Here is a 25,786-nt window from a genome sequence, read left to right as displayed (position 1 = left end):
TGATCAGCATAGTGCATATGTGCTCAGAGCATATGTGTGTCCCTACAATCTATAATAATTAATTAATAATAAAGTTACTATACACTAATTGTCCCTGCTTCTCCCAGATTAAAACGGAATATAAAAAAATTTATATTGCCTGCCAAGTTATTCTTTTGTTTCTGTTGTGCGTTCTAATGAAAAATATTTTTTTTATTTTAAATCGGTTGTGTAGCTTTTGAGTTAAAATGTTAAAACTTTTTCTGATTTTATTCAATTCAGTTGTTTTATAATGAAAGTATCATCCAAATCCGTCCAGTATTTTTTGAGCAATTTCGTACATTCGTATACAAATCTTTCCTCTTTCTAATTTCAGTAATAAATAATACGTAATAAAAATATTCATAAAAGAGATTATATTTTTTCATTTTTACAATACATAATTAATAATTCCTTCATATAAGCGACAAGTTCTACTTCGTACAAACAAAATGAAACGGAACGCATTCGTTGAATGACGAGTGACGTATGACGCTAGTGACGGATCAAGGAAAATCTGAAATATCGAAATAATTGGTCGAGTAACGACTTGCAAAATTAACATCTAAATTGATTCACTTTAAATTTCAGTGTTTCGTTATCAATAAATATAAAAAGGTCATAAAAAATGTATAAAATGAAATTAATATAACCCGTGTTTTTGGTAGGTAAATCGACCGTCATGAGGTTCTGAATTTGTGCGATATTGTTCTTAATTTTCTCGTCTTTTGGTTATACCAAGGTTGTATTACAGTAACTAATGTCTTGCAATAATTGGTATGTTGCGGTTGTTGCGTGTTCGTTTATCTAATTATCGTTTGCTTTGAACAGTGTGTTGATTTCGGCGTGCTCCTCCTTAGTTACAATACAAATATAAAAGTATAGGTGTTTTAATTGTGTTTGTGTGATCTTGGCATTGTGTATTTAGAGGCTTGTCATTAAACTGAATTGATCTTAACTATAAAGGTTATTTGCTATGATAAATAAATATAACAACTAAGAATACGTCATGGGTGGTAAGTGAATATAAATTGACGAAAAAATAGAATTCAGTGCTATCATCACAATGTTCTTTCATGTCAACATGCATGACTGTGAATCACGATGTTTGTGTACATTTAATTGTGCTTATGACTGTGATATTTGTTTGTTATTTTTAATTAATTTCCTTGGCTAGCTTAATCTAACACAACAAGCTCTTTAGTATAATGTCATTTTAAACAATAAATAATTAAAGATGTTTATTAGTCTTATCTAACTTTTAATTAATGGTTTTAGGCTCCATTTATCAGAAGGAAATGAGCAGTGTGTTTCAATGGTGTAAAAATTTCATATTCAATATACTATATCCTAGGAGCGCACAAAGTGATGTACTTATATAAATGCATAGTTCATTGGCATAGTAAATTTTATTATTACTATATTATAACTTGAGTATCTACATATGTAGTAAATAGTAATATAAGTAGTTCATCACTGTAACCTTTTGTCACTATATGAAAGCAAAACCTTAAATAGTAAGCCATAAAACAACATTCTAGAAAGAACTTTCTATTTTAGCCCCATTATTAAATCCATATACATTTAGGTGTTGCATATTTTAAATGAATATCATGTTGTATTCAAAGTTGTTTATAGCCTTGTTTATAATTTAAAATGGTAGGAAAATTTGTTTTTTTTATGTACCTACATTAGAAAGAAAAATTTACTAAAAATAAAAATGTTGTTCATTGTTTGAAATAAGATAAAAATAATCAACATTCGCTATATTTTTACTATAAGCTGATAATGATCACAAGATTATCAAACTTATACAATATTTGTTATTATTTTCTAGTTTTTCGAGATACATTATCAGTTTATACGATCAGCTCTCATCCATCAATCTCATTGTTTGAATCTCTTACATAGTTTATAAATACCGCTAAATTGTGAACAAGCTTATTAAATGTTCACACTCAATGCTCCGCACATACATTCATAATGCTATATAAAATGCATATTTCTGTTTGTATGCTATATGTGTCTGTGTTGCATTTAAAATACCTGATTTCATTTAACATTTTAATCATAAACTTATCTAAATATTCCATGGTCACATAGTTTCATATTTGAGTAATTTATATTCAAAATTCTGTGTATCCCTGTCAATTACCTCAAGTTAAAAATAACCCTGAAAAATATATATTTTTTATTTAACTGAACACACTCTTTAAATTATTATTGATGTAGCATTTGACCTTTGATAAATTCATTCTACCATGACCTGAAATGCAGCTTAGCCAATATTTCTAACTATGTTATTGGTTTGATAAAGTATTACCAATAAATTCAAATATTTAAGAAAGGAGAAAAAAACGTCAAATTAAACTAATAAGTATTTTTTGGCACAGGTGGCAACGGTTCTGGACAAGGAAATGACACAGAAGATGACGAACATGAATTCTTTGATGCAGTCGAAGAGGGAGCCTCATCGGCTATGGAAGACAAAACTTCCTTTGTAATTAAAGTGCCTGTAAGTTTTTTTTGTTGATAATATGCAAACTTTGCCTGTATTTAATTACTCTATATAAAAATTAATATGCTTTCTTAAGTGTTTGAACTGTTAGTTTATAGGTGATCGTTGACTTTAAAAAAAACCTGTTTTGTTATGTTGATAGGTTTCTGATGTCTGTTTTATTTGATTCTAGGTAAATAGAAAAAACAAAGTAAAAAGCGGCGAAAGCTCTGACGAATCAGAGGTAGAGACTGTAACAGAAACACAGCAAGTAAGTTAAATAATCCTACTAATATAATATTATAAATGTGAAATTTTGTGGGGATGGATATGTGTGTGTGTGTTTTTTAGTCTTTCACGCAAATACTACTGAACCGATTACAATTAAATTATGCACACATATAGAGAGTTGCTTGGATTAATACATAGGATAGGTTTTATCCCGGAAATCCCACAGGAATGGTCCCCGAATGCGGGTTTTTCTTTGAAAACGCGTGTGAAGCCGCGGGTGATAGCTAGTATATAATAATTTTAACATATTGTTAAAATATCACACTAATTGATCCTATTGTGAACTCCAAATGACTTGTTAATCTTGTTTGATGTTAATTAATTCTAAATTTGATTGAATAGAATCTAGTTTGAAATAGGTTTAGTTTTATCAAATTTATTGTTGCTGCATGTTCTGACCATTTTAATATTTTGTGAATTCTTGATAAATATTGTTATAACAGTGATATTTTTGAAGAAAATGAATTTTTCGTGATTTATATTGTCCCGTATGGTAATAAGTAATTTACAACTGTATAGTAGTTTTTAAATGTGTTTATTACTAACTTATATTATTATAATATAGTTTTCATTCCTTTAATTATAAATATTTAATTTATTTTATCATTTTGATTTCAAGTGTGATTCTGTCTATAAACATGTTTTGTTTGACGGTAGGTGTATTTCGTGGAAGACAAAGAAAGGGCGGAGAGTGCGATGGGAGGCGCGGAAATAGCCGACTCGGCGGCGGCCAGCGCCAAGCCGTCTGATGATAAACAGCTGGATATTAAGATTTGGGTGAGATTTTATTTATTTATTTATTTAACACTTTATTAGTTGTACAATCAGGAAAACCTTAAAATTACTCACAGCTAAAAAACAGAGTACAACTAACTTGGCGGCCTTATCACTACGTAGTGATCTCTTCCAGGCAACCACGGTAAAAGGTAACGATCAAAAAGGATTTTTTGTTTGTTAGTAAAAATTTACTAGCCTAAATAGGTTTGCCATACTTTAGCTACGCGGTACATATTCTCGTTATATCCATACCTTACGAATTTAGAACCCTATGTTTTTTCCAATCGTTGGTAAAAATGAGATACAATTTTATTCAAGTAAATATTTTATAACCATAATATTATTGTGTTGCTAACATTATAGAATAAAAATTAAACGTAAAGGTACTAAAACACCTGCCTTAAACATTGCCTCGCAAAATTGTTTTAAAGAGCAGGTGGACCGATTTCTAATAAAATATTATAAGTATTCTCTATTAAAAGTCAAACCAGTATTGTAGACTGGCCAAAACTTACCGGAATTTTGTCATTTTTGACTGCTAAATATTCAATCAATAACTATAATAAGTTTATTTTCCAAATGCTAAAAACTACATTGCACTTTACGTATCGCAATGAATCTTATAATAAATTTGACACACAGGCATTGTATTAATACGAAAACATGTTATGTGATATGCGGAAATAACAATACGTAAAACTAAAAATACGTACGAGAAGGCAATATGCTCATTTAATACTATCTAGAACCCGCGACGTCGGTCGCGATATATTTACACTATGTCTGTACCAAATTTCTAACCGATGTTTTTGAACAAAAGAGTAACAAACATTTTTACATTATTTCGCGTTAATAATAGTAGGAAGTAGGATAAGGGTGCACTCACACACATCAGTCACCGTCACGGCACGTCACCGGACAGGATTAAAAAAAAATATGTATCAATAGTTCTAGTATGACTCTGTTCCCACACGACAGTCGCCGGCACGAAATCTATCAGTGACGTCACCGGTCAGGCACATCAAATAATCTTTCCATACATGTATCATACTTTTATCCCCACTCACCCGGTGCCGTCACGTCTCAGTTCAGTCAGCGTCGTGCTACCGTCAATTGCTACATGTTCTCTAGCGTGACACACGTCTAATCACTGACTAACCTGATGTATGTGTTCAATGATTCAGTCAAACCGGCGACGTGACTGACGGACAACATGACGGTGACTGGTGTTTGTGGATACGTACACAAACCGTCACCGATCAGTCATCGGTGACTTGACGGTGACTGATGTGTGTGAGTGCACCCTAATGCATGGATTGAATTTATTTTCAAAACATTTTATTTAAAACATGTCTTATAATAATAACAAAATATATCAATCAAGATAATAATAATAATAATAACCCCCCGTCGTATCCTTACGTTGCCGTCGTGGTGGGGCTTGTGAGCCTTAATGAGCGCTAGAGCTATGCCGGTAGAGTTACTCATGTCGGACAGGTCTAGGGTGAAAGGACTGACCAAGAAGGGTACACCAATGCTTTTGACCCAGTCACAGGCCAAAGGTATTTCTTCCTTCTTCCTCTTTAACCATTTTTAGTTAACTCTCTCCTTATATCATATTACTTTCTATCTTTTCAACATACTCTGTTACTGTATGATTCTCTTCTTCATCCATTCACCCAAGCCACGGTGGAACAGCATACGCCAAGGGCTGCGTGGCTAAAGGAGTGTTTAGTCGTTAGTATGCGAACTCGGAATACCAGGGAATCTTCCGTTTTAATTACCCTTACCGCGGTGAACGCAGGGCTCTGCCGCGGTTGACGATTATGTCCCTAGCTTCTAAAAATACAACATGATAACCAGGTCTAAATCAAAAAGGACCGCGCAAAGAATAGAAAGTGAAGATGTTGGATATAAACACGTTACATCCCCATCTTCTTCATCATCAAAATCACAATTATCATTATATTCATCATCATCATCATCATCATGCTTCCGATCTCCAACCATATCATTATCATCATCATCATCATCCAACTTAGGGCTAACGGATGTTGCACAGGAGGCAGAATCTGTCCAAGTACCTGTGCCCAACGTTAGTGCTGCAGAGGTGCGTAAAAGATGGAGTAAAGAAATGAATGAGTTCATCTTGCGCACATATCTTCTACTCACAAATATGGAATCGGACACCAATGCATACTTACCACCACTACACACTAAATTTTTAGAAAAGTATCCTTATATGGAAGTAAGCAGACAGAGAATTGGAGATCAGCGAAGAGCAATCATTCAAAAAAATTTATTACCAAAAACTACTATAGACAGGATTTACGAAGAAGTTAGAATAGAACTACAAACGAACAATAATTATCACTCCGCGCAACTATTATCGAACACGGGTACACAAATAGGGCAACGCATGAAATGGACGAAGGAATACAACGAGTCAATATTGAAAATATACTTAAGAATTACACAATTGGAATCTAATAAGACAGCGTATAGAAAATTACTACATGAAGAATTTATAGCTACACACCCGGAATTAGGTCACTTATCAGAACAACGAATAGCGGATCAAAGAAGAGCCATCATTAACAATAAGTATATAACGGACAACAGACTAGCAGAAATCAAACAAGAAATCTCCAATGAATTAAAGATCCAAAATAGAGAAAACAATTACTCACAGTCATTAGGTACACAGCCGCAGCAACAATTAGAAGCAGCAAATATAAATAATACATACACGAGCCACGAGGAAGAAAACATTCACACCGAAGAACAAGCCTTTTCTGGGGACAATACTTTACAGGAACTTACTGCCCCGATTTATAATACTACTGAAACTACTGTTGACCTGAACCAAAAAATAGAAAGCACCTTTCATGAAGCAGAACAACTCTTTGCTAACACTGACCCTACAAGTAGACCCTTTATCCGACGACAAAAGCTAACCAAAAAGTTCTCAACTATAGTACAATACATTAATACAACGATATTACCCACCAAATTGCACCCAGATATAGAGTTTAACACTTTACACAACATACTGTACTATGCGGCGTGGACTGCGGCTAAGTGTAACGGGACAAAAATAGAACAGCAGTTGCAAGAGATTCACCACACACAAACTAAAGAAATCCCATCATGGCAAAAAAGACTTGAAAAACAGATTGCAGATTTGCGGGCAAGTATAGGTAGAGTTACACAATTTATAAATGGCAATAGAAGCCGAAGAATTTTATCAACAGTCGAAACAATTAAATTGAAATATGCAACACACGCTCAGCACGAAAATAGCAACTCAGATCCTAAACACTTCTTGGATACACTAAAACAAAAATTAAGCGCAAAATCAGCTAGACTTAAACGATATCTTAAATGTACAGCACGTAAAAAACAAAATGCAATATTTATAAGTAATGAAAAAGGCTTCTATAGAACTTTGAATTCATCCGAAAATAACACAATAAATCGTAATAATAATATACCTTCAAAAGAAGCATTACGTGAATTTTGGGCGAATATCTGGGAGAATCCTGAACAACATAGCGACAATACAGAATGGATTAAAGAACTGCAACAAGAAACTAGTGGGATTTGCGACATGGAGTTTGAATTCATACCAGCAGATATATTCATAGACGTTATCCAACGAACACACAATTGGAAAGCACCCGGTACAGATCACATACATAATTATTGGTACAAAAAGTTTACTTGCTTATACCCTTATATACACAATCATATAAATGCATTCATCCAATCACCACATACATTACCGACATTTATAACGCACGGAATTACATACATGCTACCCAAAGATCCTGATGACACTTGTAACCCAGCCAAATATCGACCAATCACTTGTCTGCAAACATTCTACAAAATATTAACCGCGTGCATAAGCCGAGTTATTAACCAACATTTAACTAAATATAATATTCTGGCAGAGCAACAGAAGGGCTGCAGAAAGGATAGTCAAGGGTGTAAGGAGCAATTAACAATCGATGCTATTGCCATGAAGACTGCAACAAACCAAAAAAAGGATATATATTCTATGTTTATTGATTACCAGAAAGCCTTTGATTCCGTACCACATAGCTGGTTATTAGAAGTCTTAAATTTATATAAAATACATCCAGTACTCACAAATTTTCTAAAAACATCTATGACAAATTGGCAAACTGCACTTAAAATAAAATCTTCTTGTGAAACTCTAACTACTGAACCTATTCAAATTCAACGTGGCATCTTTCAAGGGGATGCCCTTAGTCCTTTGTGGTTTTGCTTAGCCCTCAATCCCCTTTCCCAACTATTAGACAAATCAGATGAAGGATTTTTATTAGAAAACAACAATACTCATTACAAATTAAGTCACCTTATGTATATGGATGACATAAAGTTATTCGCAGCAGATAAGAGAACATTATTTAAATTAGCAGATATCACACAAACATTTTCACAAGATATAAGAATGCAATTCGGAGTGGATAAATGTAAAATATTATCCATATCTAAAGGTAAAATAAGGGAGGATAACTATACATTAGAAAACGGAGAAATTATTGAACCGATGACTGAACATAATAGCTATAAATATCTAGGATTTAAACAATTAAAACAGATAGCTCATAAGGAAACCATATTAGATTTAAAAAAAAGATTCACACACCGCCTAAGACTAATATTAAAAACCCATCTTAATTCTAAAAATACAATCAAAGCCATTAATACTTTTGCCATACCTATTTTGACGTATTCATTTGGTATTATAAATTGGTCGAAAACAGATTTACAAAGCTTACAGAGAACCGTAAATACAAATTTAACAAAATACAGGAAGCACCATCCGAAATCTTGTGTACAGAGATTAACGTTGCCGCGCTCAGAAGGAGGGAGAGGATTGATAGATATACAAAACCTTCACAATCAACAGATCCAGACACTTAGAAGCTATTTCCACACGAAATCGGAACACTCACTACTACACAAACACGCAACCCAGCTAGACAAAAAACTAACTCCACTCAACCTTCACGACACTAACCCTCAGCAAAACGAACACAACGTAAGCATACAGCAGAAGCTCTTGGAATGGTCTAGTAAGGCCCTGCATGGTAGACATCGATCTCACCTGTGCCAGGCTCATGTTGACAAAGAAAAGTCGAATGAATGGATAAGAAGAGGAGATTTATTCCCAGAAACTGTGGGTTTTATGCTAGCCATCCAGGATGAAGTTATTGCCACACGAAATTACATAAAACACATCATAAAGGATTCTAATCAGACTTCAGACCAGTGCAGACATTGTAACGCAGGTATAGAAAATATTCAACACATTACCGGAGCATGTAAATCATTGGCGCAAACTGATTATAAGCATCGTCATGACCAAGTAGCAGCAATTATTCATCAATTCTTAGCTCATAAGTACAATTTCATCAAAAAAATAGAGCCATACTATAAATATAAACCCGAAATCATATTAGACAATAGTAATTATAAAATTTACTGGGATAGGACAATCATAACCGATAAAACAATTCATTACAATAGACCGGATATCACTGTACACGATAAATTTCAACAAAATGTTTACTTAATAGATATAGCTATACCTAACTCACATAATATACAATCCACTATATCAGAAAAATTAAGAAAGTATCAGGATTTAGCCATAGAAATCAAAACACAATGGAATGTGAAAACAGTCCACATAGTTCCGATAGTTCTATCAGCCACCGGTATAATCCCTAAAACACTTATACACAATTTAAACACTCTAGAACTACCATCACACACATTCAACATGCTACAGAAAGCAACCATCCTTAACACATGCCGAATAACGCGGAAGTTCTTAACATCATCCACTTTATCATCAACATACACAATATAAAGTATTCCGTTGCACGCTTGGCCTAGGCCCGCGTGTAATGAGTATCCCTTTCAAGTAAAGGAGAAAAATAAATATAAAAAAAATAATAATAATAAAACACTTTATTGTACAATGCACAGATATTAAATACAATTTCATACAGAAGGAATCTTCACCGTACAAATTGGCGGCCTTATCGCTTAGAAGCGATTTCTTCCAGGCAACCTTGGGATATAGGAAAATGAAAAGATTGAAAAGGTAGATAGTGCATTACAAGAAGTGAATACACATAAATATAATAGATATAGGTAAAGGTATAAAATTATAATATATATAATATAATTACATAATTATATAACATAAGAGAAAAACGTGCAGAAGAGGATATATAAAATTTCAAGTAGAGAAAAAGGTAAAACAGAACAGATACAGAATGACTAAGAGGACAGATAATATTTTTTAATTACAGCTTTAAAACTATTCAGAGTTTGCGCTTGCTTTATTGCGGTTGGTAGGGAGTTCCACAATCTTACGGCTTGCACGGTAAAAGATGAATCATAAAATTTGGAAATGTGAGCAGGCATACAAAGCGTAAGATTGTTAGAGGAGCGCAAATTACACTCATGAGATGAGCCCATAAATACAAATCTCTTTTTTAAGTAGGAAGGAGTTCTGGGATCGAAAAGGATTGAGTATAGGAGGGACAGGAGATGCGTATTCCGGCGAAGGCGGATAGGAAGCCATCTGAGTTGTGAGCGGAAGTCTGAGATATGGTCGAACTTGCGAAGACCAAAAATAAATCTTATCGCAAAATTTTGAAGGCGTTCTAATTTGTTTAATTGCTCCTCAGTAAGGTCTAAGTAGCTTGCATCAGCATAGTCGAGGATAGGAAGAAGCAAAGATTGTGCAAGCAAAATTTTCGTGGATATGGGCAAAAAATTGCGCAAACGCCTTAGCAAGATAAATATGTAACAGCTAAGTAAAATCTATACAGCTACATCTATTGTCCTTCAGAGCGCAATTTTGCGACGCATCCTAAATTACATCACCTTTTGACCGCGACGTCTCGTTTGCAAGAACATAAACAATTTATGATTGAATAAAATTGACCGATATAGATTTAGTACTTGGCCCTGACCTGCCTCCTTATTGGTCAACGTTACTAAGTGAATGACTTCGGTTTTTGCACCGGTGCGAACTAAATATTAATTAATGTGATCACGCAAATTTGTTACGTGAGCACTCGTAATAAATTTTTATACGAAAGTTAGATTATAGGGAATTTTGGTTAATTTTGTTTTCCAAATAACAACACTAATTGTTATTTGAAACAAAAATAAGTCAAGACGAACATCTTAGTCTCCCCGTGACCACGCCCGCAGTGTGCGAAACATCCTGATGATAATATAATAAATAAATCTCGTTTAAAATCCGTTAAAATATTCAATTTCTAAAAATATAATACTAGCGTAAAAACAAACACAAGAAAATAATACTAAAACAAGTCTCAAAACTTTGCTTACTATGTTTATCAGGATACAGGATTACTAAAGTATGTAATCTCATTAATCAAAAGTTCTGTTTGTATTACTTAACAATAAAAATAGTGAGTCACTTGTTTGTCTGTTTATCATAAGTTAAAATTGTAAGCTAATCTTATCACAAATTGTTATATTTCATGAACTTTGCACTATAATATGCAATTTGTAGTTCTATGGTGTGTGTAGAAATACATATTATAATCGCACTTTCTTTATGCATAAAAGATTTGGTTTTCAATTTGTTCATCAATTTGAATGAATTGTCTTTTGGCAAATTAATATTAATTTCTTTATTAACTTATGGTACAATTATATCGTTCACAGCTGCATACATAAGCCAAGAAATTATTGCATAGTCTTTTGCAAACAAGGCATCTGACATTTTTGTTACTTTTTATTTTTAGTGAGCTTATTAATATTTTATAGACAAAATAACACCTTTCCAGCCACATGTATCTCAAGCAACGGACAGCGTGGTAGAAGGTCACCCGCGGCGCACACGCGTGCCCGACAAGCCCAACTACCCGCTTAGTCTATGGTCCATCATGAAGAACTGTATAGGTGAGCTCTATGTATATAACTCTATGGTCTATACTCTGTATCTTGTTATTTGTAAGCCTAACTATTCGCTCTGTTTGTGGTCCATAATGAAGAACTGTATCAGTGAGCTCTATGGAAATACTTAACTCTGTGGTCTATATTATACACGGTGGAAATTTTCAATGGAACCTGGAGGGAAAGTAATTAAAATACATGGGATACGGCAATATTCTCTCTGTTAAAGTGTCGAACTGACCCGCTTTCGCATGCTACTCGCTCTACAGCCCATAGCATTCCCTTTCTAATCTATTCTATACATATAATAAATCTGTAGAAGGGTCAATTCTGTACATTGAAAATATTGAAAAAATAAATAGCAGGGGGTGTTACTGGATCGATACCAAACCCAAATATGTGATTAAAAAATTTTTTGTCTGTCTGTCTGTCTGTCTGTCTGTCTGTCTGTCTGTCTGTATGTGAAGGCATCACGTAAAAACTAACGGTTCGATTTCGATGAAACTTGGTATAATTATACCTTATTATCCTGGGCATAAAATAGGATACATTTTATCCCGGAAAAATACGTAGAAATAAATAAATCTTAATTTTTCCGCGCGGACGGAGTCGCGGGCGGAAGCTAGTCTATAATAATAATATTATACCTGCTTTTCCCCACAATTTTACCATCTTACTTTAAGGAGAACAACTTTTTATGTAGTCTTCCTCGATAAATAGACAATCCAACACAAAAAGTATTTTTTGAGATATGTGCGCGTAACGAAACAAACTCACAGGTTTATAATATTAGTTTAAACTCTCAAAGACTATTCAATATGTGACATAAATTCAATAGAACAATTAATGATTATTTAATAGGCTATTATTTTTATCTATGGATCTTACTACTTTACTATATTGTAGGTATTGAATTACTACTAATGAGATTATTTACTAATTAAGATTAGCGTTTATTATTAGTTCGTACGATAAAAAAACTATATACATAATATAAATTGTTTATCTTATACATAATATCTTAATACAAAACAAAATATTAAGAATTGAATAAGCTTTCTTAAATAAATATTCAACAATGTTATTTAAATTTTAGTGACTTAAAATTCTGAAACACCAGAAGAAAGGTTAATGTTATTTTTTAAACGACTGAAATTAATAAAAATAAACTCATTTGAATTTCTTGGCGAAATTGACAAAATGCAAATTAAGACGGCCGCATTTTGCTGCCGACATGAATATTCAATAATGTATCGATGTTTACCTCGGTATCGTGTTTCGCACTGACTCAGAACTGATAATGGACTTATTTACACAAAACATTTGTATCATAACAACGGCTTGTATTAACTTATTCTAGGAATCAATCTTACTTGATTATTGTACATTTAAATGTATGTGTGTTTGTCTATTTGTCTTTTCACGCCGAGATGGTGTTTTTTCTTAAGTATTTTAAATTGATTTTACCGCTGGAAATTCTATTAGAAGGAGACCGTGGATCTAGGCTTGTATTTAGAAAAAGATAAAGGTATTGCAACTGTTGTTGAAACTTATTTAAATTGAAAGCTTAATTTTACACTTTACTTCCCTTAACTCTTTCAAGGAAATCTATAAATAGGATGCTTTTCAAAAGTTTGTTAACCTATCACGCGTCTGGCGCACAGCCGGCACCGATCCCGATAGTGTCAAGGGAGTTCACGAAATCTAGCTTTTTTATGACTACCGAGTTTGAAAATTTTATTTACCCTATTGTTCTATAATTATATGCCATGTATTATATATTTTTGGAAAGAGGAAGAAACTAGTTATAGCATAAAAATGTAATCATGACGATATATTTTTTCTATAAAATTATAAAAAAATGATTTTCTTTTGTTTTAATTTTAATTGCTTACATACTAACCTTTACATGATAATGCTGAGTCATCAAATGATCATATTCACGTTTTCATATCACTACACGATTGCCAAATACATTCACTTATATTTTCACACATTTAACACAAGGTATTTCACTATGAATAATAACAAATCTCCATTATTCACAAACAAGAAAAAAAGCGCCATTTTGCGTCTTCCGCACTGAAAAGTTGAGACACTTTTTCACTGAGTATTCTTCAAATATCCCTAAAACCAATATCATAAACGTATTCTACGTAAAATTTCCAGTAATATACGTCTCAATTATCACTCATCTAATTATTCCTCTCGGCATAATTCACAATCCAAATATTCGTTGAACAAGACAAATGTCACAAACTATGGCCGATGACGCAACTCAATCAATGATTCACTTTTTTTTTTTATTTTGTGGTTTTGGTCTCTATTGCCTGTCTCGGAGTCGTGTCGATTCGAATTATAAATGTTTAAGGCATAGAGAAATATTTTTTATACTGGAAACATTCACTTGTAATTCACTACAGATGGCCTTCAATGTCACGGGCCGCGTTAGGCACAGAGTTTGTGCGCAGTACACTACAGTACAATTTGCGTTACGACACAAATATTGTGCGTAGAACGTGTCACGGGTTAAGTGAAGATGTTTATGTAAAAGTTGTGTTCTTATTTACTACGAGACAAAAAACTATGATAGAATGAAAGCAATCTATACTAAAAAAAAAATAATAATAAAAAAAGTAATAAATAATAATATATTATATTGATCATCTCATACTAAACATCCACAATAGGCAAGGAGCTATCCAAGATCCCGATACCCGTGAACTTCAGCGAGCCCCTCTCCATGCTGCAGCGGCTAACAGAGGACTACGAGTACTCGTCGATACTGGACCAAGCGGCCACTTTCTCAGACCCGGCACATCAATTGGCCTATGTAGCGGCTTTTACGGTTTCTTCGTATGCTACTACGGCTAATAGGTGGGTGGTTATGAGTATATGTTTGTGAGTAAAGTGAAGTCCCGTGTCCCCGTAGTGGGCAGTAAGGGGCAGATGCATTATTCATACATCTGTTTCACTGATCGATTTTCTTTAGGGACAAGTAGGTGATCAGCCTTCTGTGTCCTGCCAGACCGAGACATTTTTTTTTTTCTTCGTCTCCACCGGGAATCGAACCCAGGACCCCTCGGTTCTACGCTCACACGTCAACCACTGTACCAAGGAGGCGGCCTGTGAGTAGGGAATAGTCAAATAAAATAATGAGGACTACGAGTACTCGTCGATACTGGACCAAGCGGCCACCTTCTCTGACCCGGCACATCAATTGGCCTATGTAGCGGCTTTTACGGTTTCTTCGTATGCTACTACGGCTAATAGGTGGGTGGTTTTGAGTGTATGTTTGTTAGTAGGGAATAGTCAAATAATGAGGGAAATTGTGTAAATTATGCGGGAATTACTTCTAGCTTAATTATTTTTATATAATTATTGATGCATTATTAATATATCACTACATATTATAAAAAGTCTGTCCATACATTCGCGGTAGACTCAAAAATTAAACCAACAGCCTTCACAAATTGATAACGTCGTTTTTGAGGAAAAATTTTAATATAGTATATAATTTGTAAAGTTTTAGACACTGCGGTCACTTAGTTTACTGTAAACTACGGTTTCTTATTAACATAATAATTGAAATAAGTACAATAATTATCTTAATTATTTTTTATTTCAGAACGACAAAACCATTTAACCCGTTATTGGGTGAGACATATGAATGCGATCGTATGTCGGACCTCGGCTGGCGAGTCATAAGCGAACAGGCAAGTTATTGTTTTTACTGTTGTATTGTTTTATAAATACGTATTTTGTTTTCGGGCTATTGCAAACATGAATCCTAACGAATATTGTTAAAATATAATTTAATAATTATAATTAATCTCTACTTACATGTTTCCAATATCCTTTTGTCAGTATATCCTTAAAACCTTTACCTTACCTTTACTTTACCTTAGCCTTTCTCCTGCCTTTCCTATCCCGTCTCTCTTTATGTAAATCCTCGCCATTTGTTACTCTTTAATTTAATATAATATTATAGTTGTATGTTAAGTGAAAAGAAGAAAAATAATGATGTGCGAAAAACACGTAATTTATAACTGGCGTTGTAAAAACCGAATGTTATTGCTTGTAAGTCTATATTGTTATACTAAACAGAACAATCTATATTTAGAATTAAAACAGAAAAAACTATATTTAGTTCTTAAATTTATAAAAAAACAATTGGCTCCAATAAAAAACCGTTTTGTCTATTATCATTGTTTTTTTGTTCTGCGCCAAAAACATCTTACGCTATTTAACCAATACACGTTCTCCTGGATGTAAGCGTCAAATTTGGCTCCTTCATAAAAAAACTCTAAACATTTAACGGTTCGATGCAAATCGTACTATGTATATTTAAAACGATCGAAACAAAAAAAAAACTAACCGCGTTGCGCCGGTCAGGTGTCGCACCACCCGCCGATGGTGGCGCAGTTCTGCGAGGGCGCGTCCGGCTGGCAGTGCTGGCAGGAGTTCACTATGACGAGCAAGTTCCGCGGCAAGTACCTGCAGGTCATACCGCTCGGCGGCGCCTACGCGTACTTCGTCGGCAGCGGCAACAAGTACTCGTGGCGGAAGGTGCGTGTGGGGGGGGGGCGTATTTGAACACGTGTCGCCTTGTGTTGGGGGGGGGATTGCGGCTTTTTTTATTAATACGGGGAGAGGTACGGAATTTAACATGTGATTTGTTGTGTGTGACACTATATGAGGACACTAAAGTTATAAACATTGACTATGTTGTAAGGAAAAGCTATGCATTTGGACACATTGTTTACTTGACTTTTTATTGATTACTTGATATCAAATTAAGGCATAGGGCGACGTTTTCAAATACGTTCCGTGAAACTTTTGTTATATAAAATGTCAGTTTGTGTATGTTAGGTAGCGGAGAGCAGGCGCGAGAAATATCAGGCAGTTATAAGCAGGTAGGTAAAACGATGTTGTTTACAAATTAAGGCAGGAGAAAGGCTCTTAGGTAAGTTAGAAGGTAGTTACAATAACAATATAATCTTTACAACATATATTGACGATTCATTGTTTACATGCTAACATTTTGGATTGTGAGAGAACATCATTTTCATAATCCAATAAAAGTAAAAACAGTACTGACTATAAACATGACCTACAAGCAAGACTACCATGCTGCCTACACTGAACTTCTATATCTCAATATTCATACTCATTACTCATATTTACTAAAAGTATGCTCAACAATCATCACTCATACAATAAGAATATGCATGATCCTGCACACTATTGTGTCGTCATGGCTCATCAAGGAAATTATGTACGTGAGAATGGTTAATTTCAACAACACATTAATAGTTTTAATAATAATTAGGCAAATAATAGACTACAAAAAAATATACAAATATTAATTTACCCATACTTTTTAATCGAGCTTTGACGCGCACATTCTCACTTCACACGCATTATCAATATACCCTGAATGTGCACAGTAACCGGCTAAAGATGGAATATCACGACGCAAACAAACATGTTATCGAACTTTAGCTGCTTCTCGAAGATAAACCTAAGTTTAGCCGGCTAATCTTAAGTTTATGTTCACACCTACCTTTAGCCGTAACACACTCGCAACAGTATCTAACAAAGGTAAGTAATCAGGTGCAACACCACCCACCAACCAGCGCCTCCCACTGTGAAGGTGCCAGTGGCTGGGTGTGCTGGCAGCAGTTCTCAGTCTCCAGCTACTTTCGGGGACAGTTCATCACGATCACACCTGACGCGGAGACCCTGGTGCTGTTCAGACGCTCGGGGAGTAGATATCGGTGGACTAAGGTTTGGGAGACTGGTCATTTTGGATTTTGTAGTTGATTAGACTACAATATGTTGTAAATTTATAAGATGTTAGAAAATATATGTACATTTGTTTGAGTTGTGCATAAATTTTATTTCATAAGTTAAATAAATCGTTAATTCAATGCACTTAGCTCTTTAAAATTTTGTTGTAGGTACTTAATACTTATTATAATTTATTATTCTCTAATCATTCTTATGTCCTTTTTATCATTTGTATTATTGATGAATAGTTGCTGCTTCGATTGGAACTATAACTGCCATCATAGTGCAGTATATTGTAGTTACATTGAAATGATGCATGGGAAACATTTACACGATTATAGGTAACAACAACAGTGCACAACATAATAGTGGGCAAGCTGTGGGTGGACAACCACGGGGACATGGAGATAGTGGGCGAGGCGGGCCCGGCCACCGGGTACGTGGCGCACCTCAAGTACCTGCCCTACGGGTACTTCAGCAGGGACACGCAGCGGAAGGTCACCGGGGTCATCAAGGACCCCAACGGCGTGGTTAGTGTTGATTATACTGATAATGTGGACAATTTATAATGATAGTGATATCAATTTTGGTAATTACTTGGTGATGATGATTGATGACTATTTGATGCGGATGTGTAATTCGAAATAAATATAAAATTAGCTCATATTGAGGTATATTTGATAAGAAATATAAAACTATTGTTATTTCGTTAAAATGATTTTAAGTCGGTGCTCTTAAAGTTTACATTAACGAGTCTTGCAAAATAATATAAAAAATAGCATTTTAAGCAACTGAGACATTTTTAAAGACCACAAAAAGCACAAAACCGGGGAAACAAACGCCTCTCAAAAGTCCTGTGATCGATTTTTTTTTTAATATAAAATGAAGCTTTAGAATTGTATAAATGTGTAGAAAACACAAAGTAATAATGTATTTATGTGCACATTAGCCGCGCTACGTGCTGCAAGGGCACTGGGACGCGCGCGTGGAGGTGGCGGCGGTGACGAGCGCGTCGCCCGACAACACCGTGTGCAAGACCGGCAAGTTCGTGCTCGCCTGGCAGCGCGTGCCCGCGCCGCCCGACGCGGACAAGTGAGCACTGCATATATACGATCGCGGGGTCTTTCCGCAGGCCTTCACAGGCCTCGGGGCGACGGCCCCTTTCAGTGGTGGCAACGCCGCCTGCAACTACAGGCGGGGCACTGGGTGGGACCTCATGGTCCGAGGTGTCGTGTCCGGGAGGTGTCCTGCTGCAGTGCGATCGAGCGTGTATCGCGGGTGTTCTGCTAGCTGCTGCAGGGAGGAATGTCCGTGGGTGAAGCCACCCGCCGCTTACGAGGTCGAGCCCGCCGGCAGAGTGCCGGGGAGCGCCCGTCAGCCAGCGGTGAGGAAGCGGTCGTGTCCTAGGAGACTAGGTCACGTGGTAGGCCTCTTATGTCCGGCGGTCTCCGATGGTATGGCGCGATGCCCTGCAATCATCACGCTAAGACCAACAAGAGCAGAGCAATGCGGGTGAAACCGCGCGGAATAACTAGTTATCCATATAAATACATATTATACGTGAACAGACCCATGACAGATACTAAAAAAATAACACTACGTGCACTCACGAAAACATGATTCGCATACACTGACACGAATATTTTGTTTGCATGCAACAATGCACAGTAACAAATACTTTATAAGTGAGTGCGCGCACACACACACACTCGCATACATGCTTCATATACAAATACACCACTCTCGCGAATATACACACGCTCAGAAAGTCACTTATACTTATTACTTCATTATAGATGTACGCGCGTGCGTTCGTATACATTGCACTCGTTAGTGACCACATAAAAAGATATACATACATACCTCCATACCTATACATTTAAATTGAAAAATCATAACCAAAAACGCGCAAGCGTGTTATTCATAGGTTACACGCTCAGTCTGGCGTCAGTTCAGTCCATCAGTTTGATCCGGCTTACACTGATGCCAGAATGATCGATGAAAAACACGGGTATTCTGAACCATCAGTCCGTCAGTCAACCGGTTAGACGATAATTCTCCCGTCATTCTGAGCAGACTGATGGACTGCACTGACGCCAGACTGAGCGTGTATCCTATGGTTAAATACCTATCTGCTTTCACAAAAAAGACGGGTTGCACTCCGGGAGTGCCGGCAGAAGTGAAAACTTGATTGATGTTGAGCATGTTTGATATTTTGGAATGGTATCCGTCTTACGCTTTTTCGATTAGGTCACGTGTCCTGACGCGAGTTTAAGATTTTATACCCATTACAGAAAAAGTGCTCAACGCCGCTAAAGAAGTTTTCACTTCAATAATTCAAGTAACATAAATAAGTTATTACTTGATACGCTGGTACAAATGTTTTATTTAGTAAATGAACACGTAACATTATAATTTAATACATATTATGTATGTGCACTATGCAGATGGTACAACTTCACGCTGCTGGCGGCGCAGCTGAACGAGCCGGAGTCGGGCGTGGCGCCGACCGACTCGCGGCTGCGGCCCGACCAGCGCCTCATGGAGGAGGGGCTCTGGGACGAGGCCAACGCCGAGAAGCTGCGCCTCGAGGAGAAGCAGCGGTATATAATACTAATAATATTCACTTGTTTTACTATAAATGAGTTGGAAAATATATTTTATGGTAGTTATTCAGAATTCATTTAGAAAGGCTTTATATGTTTTAACCTCTCAACCATCGAGAGGCCAGATCCGACCGCGACTTTCTATTGTGTCTGTGATTCTGGGGCCTGATGGATTAATATAGTTAAGTTTGATTTAGAAATTTTCAAAAATCTTTATGATGTGTTGGAACATATTATATAGAAATATTAAATTACGAGTTTTCAGTACAAGTAATTAATTTTCGTTTCACCATCTGGGTCCTTGTATATTTTGTAGCTATTATCAGTAAAAGCTTCCTTTTTTCCCATTCTATTCTCGCTCGCTCTTTTCAAAACAGAACTAAAATATCATGTTATTGTAGGAAAAATATATGATTTAGCAATAAAATTGTCTATTCCCTTGCAGTGCGGCGCGCCGGGAGCTCGAGTCGGCCGCGGAGGCAGCAGCGGCCGCGGGCTCGGCCCCGCCGGCGCCGCGCGCGCCGCTGTGGTTCACGCGGCAGGCGGCGCCGGGCCAGCCGCACCTGCGCCACCTGTACAACAACCAGTACTGGGAGTGCAAGCAGCGCCAGCACTGGGCCAACTGCCCCGACATCTTCTAGTGATAGTGATAGTGCACGGCTAGTGATGTGTGCTGTGGTGGTCCTTCAGACGGAATACGCGTGTTTTGGATGTTTCGTGTACCCGCGCACGAGTTACATCTTACTAGTGCTATATGTGTACGCTGAGTTGATTCAAAGAACAGACGGAATACCTGCACAAGACGGTGGACGATAGAACGGTGTGCTGGATTTGGTCCTTCGAGACGGATACGCGTATTCTCACATATACATCGCAAACAATTAACATCTGACTACTAAACTTCAATTTATGCAGACATGGAATGAAATGTAGACACAACTTGTATATGTGTAAAGAACGGATGGAATATTGTATACGCGTGAAGTTTTGACCGTCTTGTACCTACTCAAGCATGACAATTTACTAGTGCCCTATTGAATGTGGGGATGGTTGGTTCTTCGAGTCGGATACGCGTATTTTTCAGCTGCGCGCGTCCAATAACATCTAAATTAGTGCTTTACATTGGCGATGAGTTACTAGTTTGGTCCTTTGTAGCAGAACACGTGTGATCTGACATCTTCAGCCGCACACACGAGCGTATAACTAGTGCGGTTTTAATAAGCGCCAGTTTTTGATCAATACGCGGTTTAGTTTGGACAGTTGACGAATATGGCAGCACCTACTATATGTACTATATAGAATTACGCAAATGCAACGGTTCTTTGAGGAGTGATCGGTAACTAAACAGTACTTGTGTAGGTGGCCAAATGTTCCAATATATTCTAAAGGCCATGCGCTGCTACTTTAAGCTCGATACATTCGATACTTTACAAAGATGGTCCCTCGAGTCGACTTATATGTTCCAACTAAGTTATCAGATTTAAAAATGGAAATCTCAAAAAATCCAAAATACATCAGCCTGTCCCGACATCTACGAATACTGTGGGAATACTATAAAGAGAAAAGTGTAAATTTAAAACAAAATATTTTGACATAAATTAAGTTTTTTTACTAATTTGAAATCAAATCTATTGCAGCTTAAGCAGATACAAAGTTGGTCCTACGATACTAAAAATAAAAACAGCAAATGGCAATTTGCCATCCTACAATAAAAAAAATAATTTAATTTATATAGCCATGTTAATGTATAATAATTGAAATAGGAAAAGACAGCAATGCTTGCATTTAATTCAACATACGTCAAATGACATAAAATGAATAGAAATATTGCTGAAAATATGGAATACAAGTAATGTAAGGTCATAAAAGCAGTATTAAGGAAGTAATTGTTAACATTTTACAACTCAATATTTGCATCAAAACTGGTTCATTAAAAAATGGTTGTGCTTTTGCTTATTTCTAAAATCGATCATAATTCAATAAAAACTTTAATACAAATAATCATACTTTGCTTATTAACTTGTCTATATAAGCTTATTTCAATGTCACTTTTGAATCGTAAAATTATGCGATCCATTTCTTAATTGCTTGTAAATGCAATATTTTGCAGCTAAACAACACAATTTTTATTTATTGTCTGTTTGCAAATGCAATGTTCGGTCAAAGATCTAGTACAATTCGAGATATACTGATATGACAATTGTAATCTCTAGGTTATTTTTAAACAGTTATCCATCATTTTGTCTATATTTCAAAACTTTTACCTGCGCTGTAACTTTGCGTCTTAACTCATAGGGAAAAATTGTCGAGTGGCGTACTATGACAGCTTACAGATAATTTAAATGTTAATTATTATTTTTTACTCAAATGTAACAAAAACCATTGGAATCTGTTTAAAAATTATATCCTAATATGTCATAGTATGCTTGTCCTTTATGCTGCAGCATTTTGTCGTATTTATTCTTGTGCACGTATAATTTTAACATAATATGATTTTATTTTATAAGTATGAGATGTTTATTAACTCTATGGGTACACCATTGAAACTGGTACTCATTCCATTATTTCTCGTATATTTGTTTAGTTTGCTTTAATTTAAGTTTATAATGTAATAAAAGTAAAATATTTTATTTCTTAAATTATTATTGTTTTTTGAAAAAAAAATTATTTTGTAAAAAAACGTGTTCAAATTTTTGAGCCCTTAGCAAAATTGTTGAAATTGATGTAGAAAACAATGTATATGTGTGCAACTAGTTAAAAAATAAATAAAAAATGTCGGGGGTGTCATGGCTTTATGGCCTAATTCAATAGATTTATATTTTGTATTGACTCCTATAAAAAAAATATACAATAAAATTATTTTTTAACAGTAAATACAACGAAATCAACTATTGTATGAAGAACACGTCAATCGGATCAACATCAAACACCACTATGTATATATTAAACTCGCTTTGATAATTAGGACTTAGTAAATTATCTATTTGCTTTTAAATCACAGAATTTCTCATTATAGTGTAAATTAAATTACTAGTAACATATACGGAAAAATAATAGGTGCTATGAGGAGTGTATACAGTCATTTAGTCGTGTTTCTATTTGTATGTTGTCTAAAATGATTTTTGTTCAAGTTTCAGTTAGTTGCAGTTCACTAAAATCAAATAGAGATACGATATAAATAATGTCATCCTTGTAGAACTTTGAATCTGCTTCCAGTTTTGAACTCAAATTTCACGCGAACTGTTAACTGTTCAACAAAGGTTTTATTTCTTATGTTATAAAATAAAATGATTTCTTTTTATATTTCTATATTGTAAATAATCGCAAATTTATTCCAAAACTAAGCATTGCTCTTGCGTCCAAATAAACAATAAGGTGTATAACAGTTCCGTATTGTTGCAAGGGCGAATATTCAATATACGAAGTCGTTCCTGACAGAACACGCATGCCTTATGGTGGGAGTGACGCCGCGTGACGACGTCAGGTCTCTATCAAACGTCTCGTGTGTCTGTGCCCGGATCTTTGATACCGACTTGGACGAAGTTTAGGATATTTTGTAAGATCTATTACAAATTGTACATTTTTACGTGGATGTAAGATATTTGTTAATATTTTTATTAATAGAATGATGTTTGAATACAAAGCCATAACATCTGTATCATGTTGAGTATAAAAATAAACTATATCGAAAATATTCTTGATTGTTTTACTTACGACCCTTACTTTACTATTTGATACTAATCAAGGGCAAGGGCAAACAAAATAATGGGACCGATCTACATGTACTTTCTAAACTTAACTTAAAATTTTAGGGTTTTATCAAGTAAAAATCCTACTAAAATTATAAATGCGAAAGTTTATGAGAATGGATGTTTGTTACTCTTTCACGCAAATAACCGATTACAACGAAATTTGGTATGTAGGTTGCTAAAAACCCAGAATAAGGCATAAGCTACTTTATCCCGGAAATCCCATAGGAACGGGAACTAGGTATGCGGGTTTTTCTTAAAAACGCGGGTGAAGCCGCGGGCGGAAACCTAGTAAGAATTAATTATACAAATATGTTATACTGTCATAAAAATAAAATTATAACCGCCTCGATACCTATTAAATTGCACTTTATAAAGAATATTGTCAGAAACAGTCTTTGGGAAAATCGTAAAGGAAAATAAATAAAAAATCGTTCATAGAAAATGTTGTATTATTTATTTAACACATTCATTGAGCTAAGAATTTTTTCAATACAGCAGCGCGACTGACATTCTAGCCGCAATGCGTTTTTCCCACACCGGCGACTGCAAGCAAAGACCCGTGTCGTCCGAGCTGTGGTCCGAGCGAGCGAGCTGCTGTCAGACACTGGTTTATTTTCTACAAATTACACAATACAGTAATTAATGCGTGATCATTATTCGCCTTGCTATTCGTGCGAATGTGTTAATGCTATAATATAAGAGCGAATGTCTTTCCATTTTTTATCGGCTGCACTTTGGTGAACGTGCATCCGAATATACCTTGATTACGCACTAAACGCTGAGATATATTTTTAATTCGAACTGCAAAGGAGTGGAATTTCCCTTCCGTGTTTCCTGAAATTTGAAAACTATAATTTTCACCTCTTTAGACAAGAGTGAATATGCATTTTTCAGGACAGGCATGATAAACGTTCGACCGCATCTACACTTACCACCGTGTGATTGCGGTCGAATGCCTGCTCTGTTTTGTATAAAAATAAATTTGAATACGTTATACGGATTGTATAAAAAATTTAATTGACTAAGGACTATCACTATACCAATTTTAACGAAACAAAACTGTATATAGATGTAAGCGTGTACTTACGTAATACGGCATTACATTTGCAATTCCTTAGAAAATTCATATTTTTCAATATGACCAAACCTATCCTAGTGAAATTTCGTAACTTTATGCAGGATTCATAGGTTTTTCGGGGGAACGCAGATAATGGAGCGGGGAAAGATCCATTGTCTGCGCGTTGGTGGCGTAAGCCTTCGTTCCAGCAGCCACCAGCGAGGGGTGTTCTAGTGGTGGGCCTGGAAACGGGCATCTGCTGGGCGGGACACGCGGTAGAGTCGTAACCGTTCCCGCAGTTCCGTCCAAAGCAGCGCGATGGAACAGAGTGGGGTTTTAGTCGGTAGAAATCCGACATAACCACGGCTCCATCCCCGGGAGCCGGGGGTATCTAAGAAGATTTCCCCACTATAAAAAAAAAAAAAAAAAAAAAAAAAAAAAAAAGGATTCATAGGTTTAACTTTTCATTTCATAATCTAAGGATTTGAACAATGTCTTAGATAGGTAGAAACCAAAAAACAGTGTTTTCGTTAAATTAGACTAATTAATTAAGTATTATCTAAGATTATTATAGTTCCTACATAGAAAATTTTTCCAATTACATATATTGTTTTTTTAACAAGATATTTATTTATATAAACTTGATAGATTTTAAATGTACACCGTGAAAACACCGATATCAGCACCTGCTTACAAGAAACCGATAACTTAGGATTTAGGAATTTTAAAAAATGTTTTTACTTTCGGCAATCTATAGATTCTGGTTTTTGTATTAAATCCGTTATCCTACTATTGTGTTATTATAAAATTCCTAGCTTGGCTTAAGCTTCCAAATCTAATTTCTTTACATAAGTGCAACAAACAGCAAGGCGTATTTACAACTTGGTTTAATGCGAATCCAGCGCATTTCACATGTATTTTTTTCTAATAATGAAGCTCCATATACGGTGGGGGAATTTTCTGTGGAAAATTAAAAAATTACTATCCATCCCCGCATACCTATATTTTGTAT

General features: G+C 35.4%; 1 protein-coding gene across 1 annotated transcript in view; it reads left to right on the top strand.

The window, feature by feature from the left end:
- The window catches only part of Osbp (oxysterol binding protein), a 30,542-nt gene extending 6,883 nt beyond the window's left edge, over window positions 1-23,659 (top strand). Inside the window, exons 5-15 of the mRNA XM_090114722.1 lie at window positions 2,412-2,533; window positions 2,709-2,786; window positions 3,464-3,583; window positions 11,458-11,572; window positions 14,257-14,443; window positions 15,195-15,282; window positions 15,962-16,135; window positions 17,701-17,889; window positions 18,309-18,451; window positions 19,807-19,962; window positions 20,411-23,659. Coding sequence (XP_089970848.1) covers window positions 2,412-2,533; window positions 2,709-2,786; window positions 3,464-3,583; window positions 11,458-11,572; window positions 14,257-14,443; window positions 15,195-15,282; window positions 15,962-16,135; window positions 17,701-17,889; window positions 18,309-18,451; window positions 19,807-19,962; window positions 20,411-20,606 — 1,568 coding nt within the window. The 3' untranslated portion in view covers window positions 20,607-23,659. The remainder of the gene's footprint in view (window positions 1-2,411; window positions 2,534-2,708; window positions 2,787-3,463; window positions 3,584-11,457; window positions 11,573-14,256; window positions 14,444-15,194; window positions 15,283-15,961; window positions 16,136-17,700; window positions 17,890-18,308; window positions 18,452-19,806; window positions 19,963-20,410) is intronic.
- Window positions 23,660-25,786: the final 2,127 nt, after the last annotated feature.

This window comes from Colias eurytheme, chromosome 21 (assembly GCF_061535395.1).
Source record: "Colias eurytheme isolate Ceu_HAF_F1 chromosome 21, ilColEury1 Martin Lab GWU primary, whole genome shotgun sequence".
NCBI classification, from domain to species: Eukaryota; Metazoa; Arthropoda; class Insecta; order Lepidoptera; family Pieridae; genus Colias; species Colias eurytheme.
Note: the sequence above shows the minus strand (reverse complement) of the source record. Positions and strands in the feature narration are given on the sequence as shown.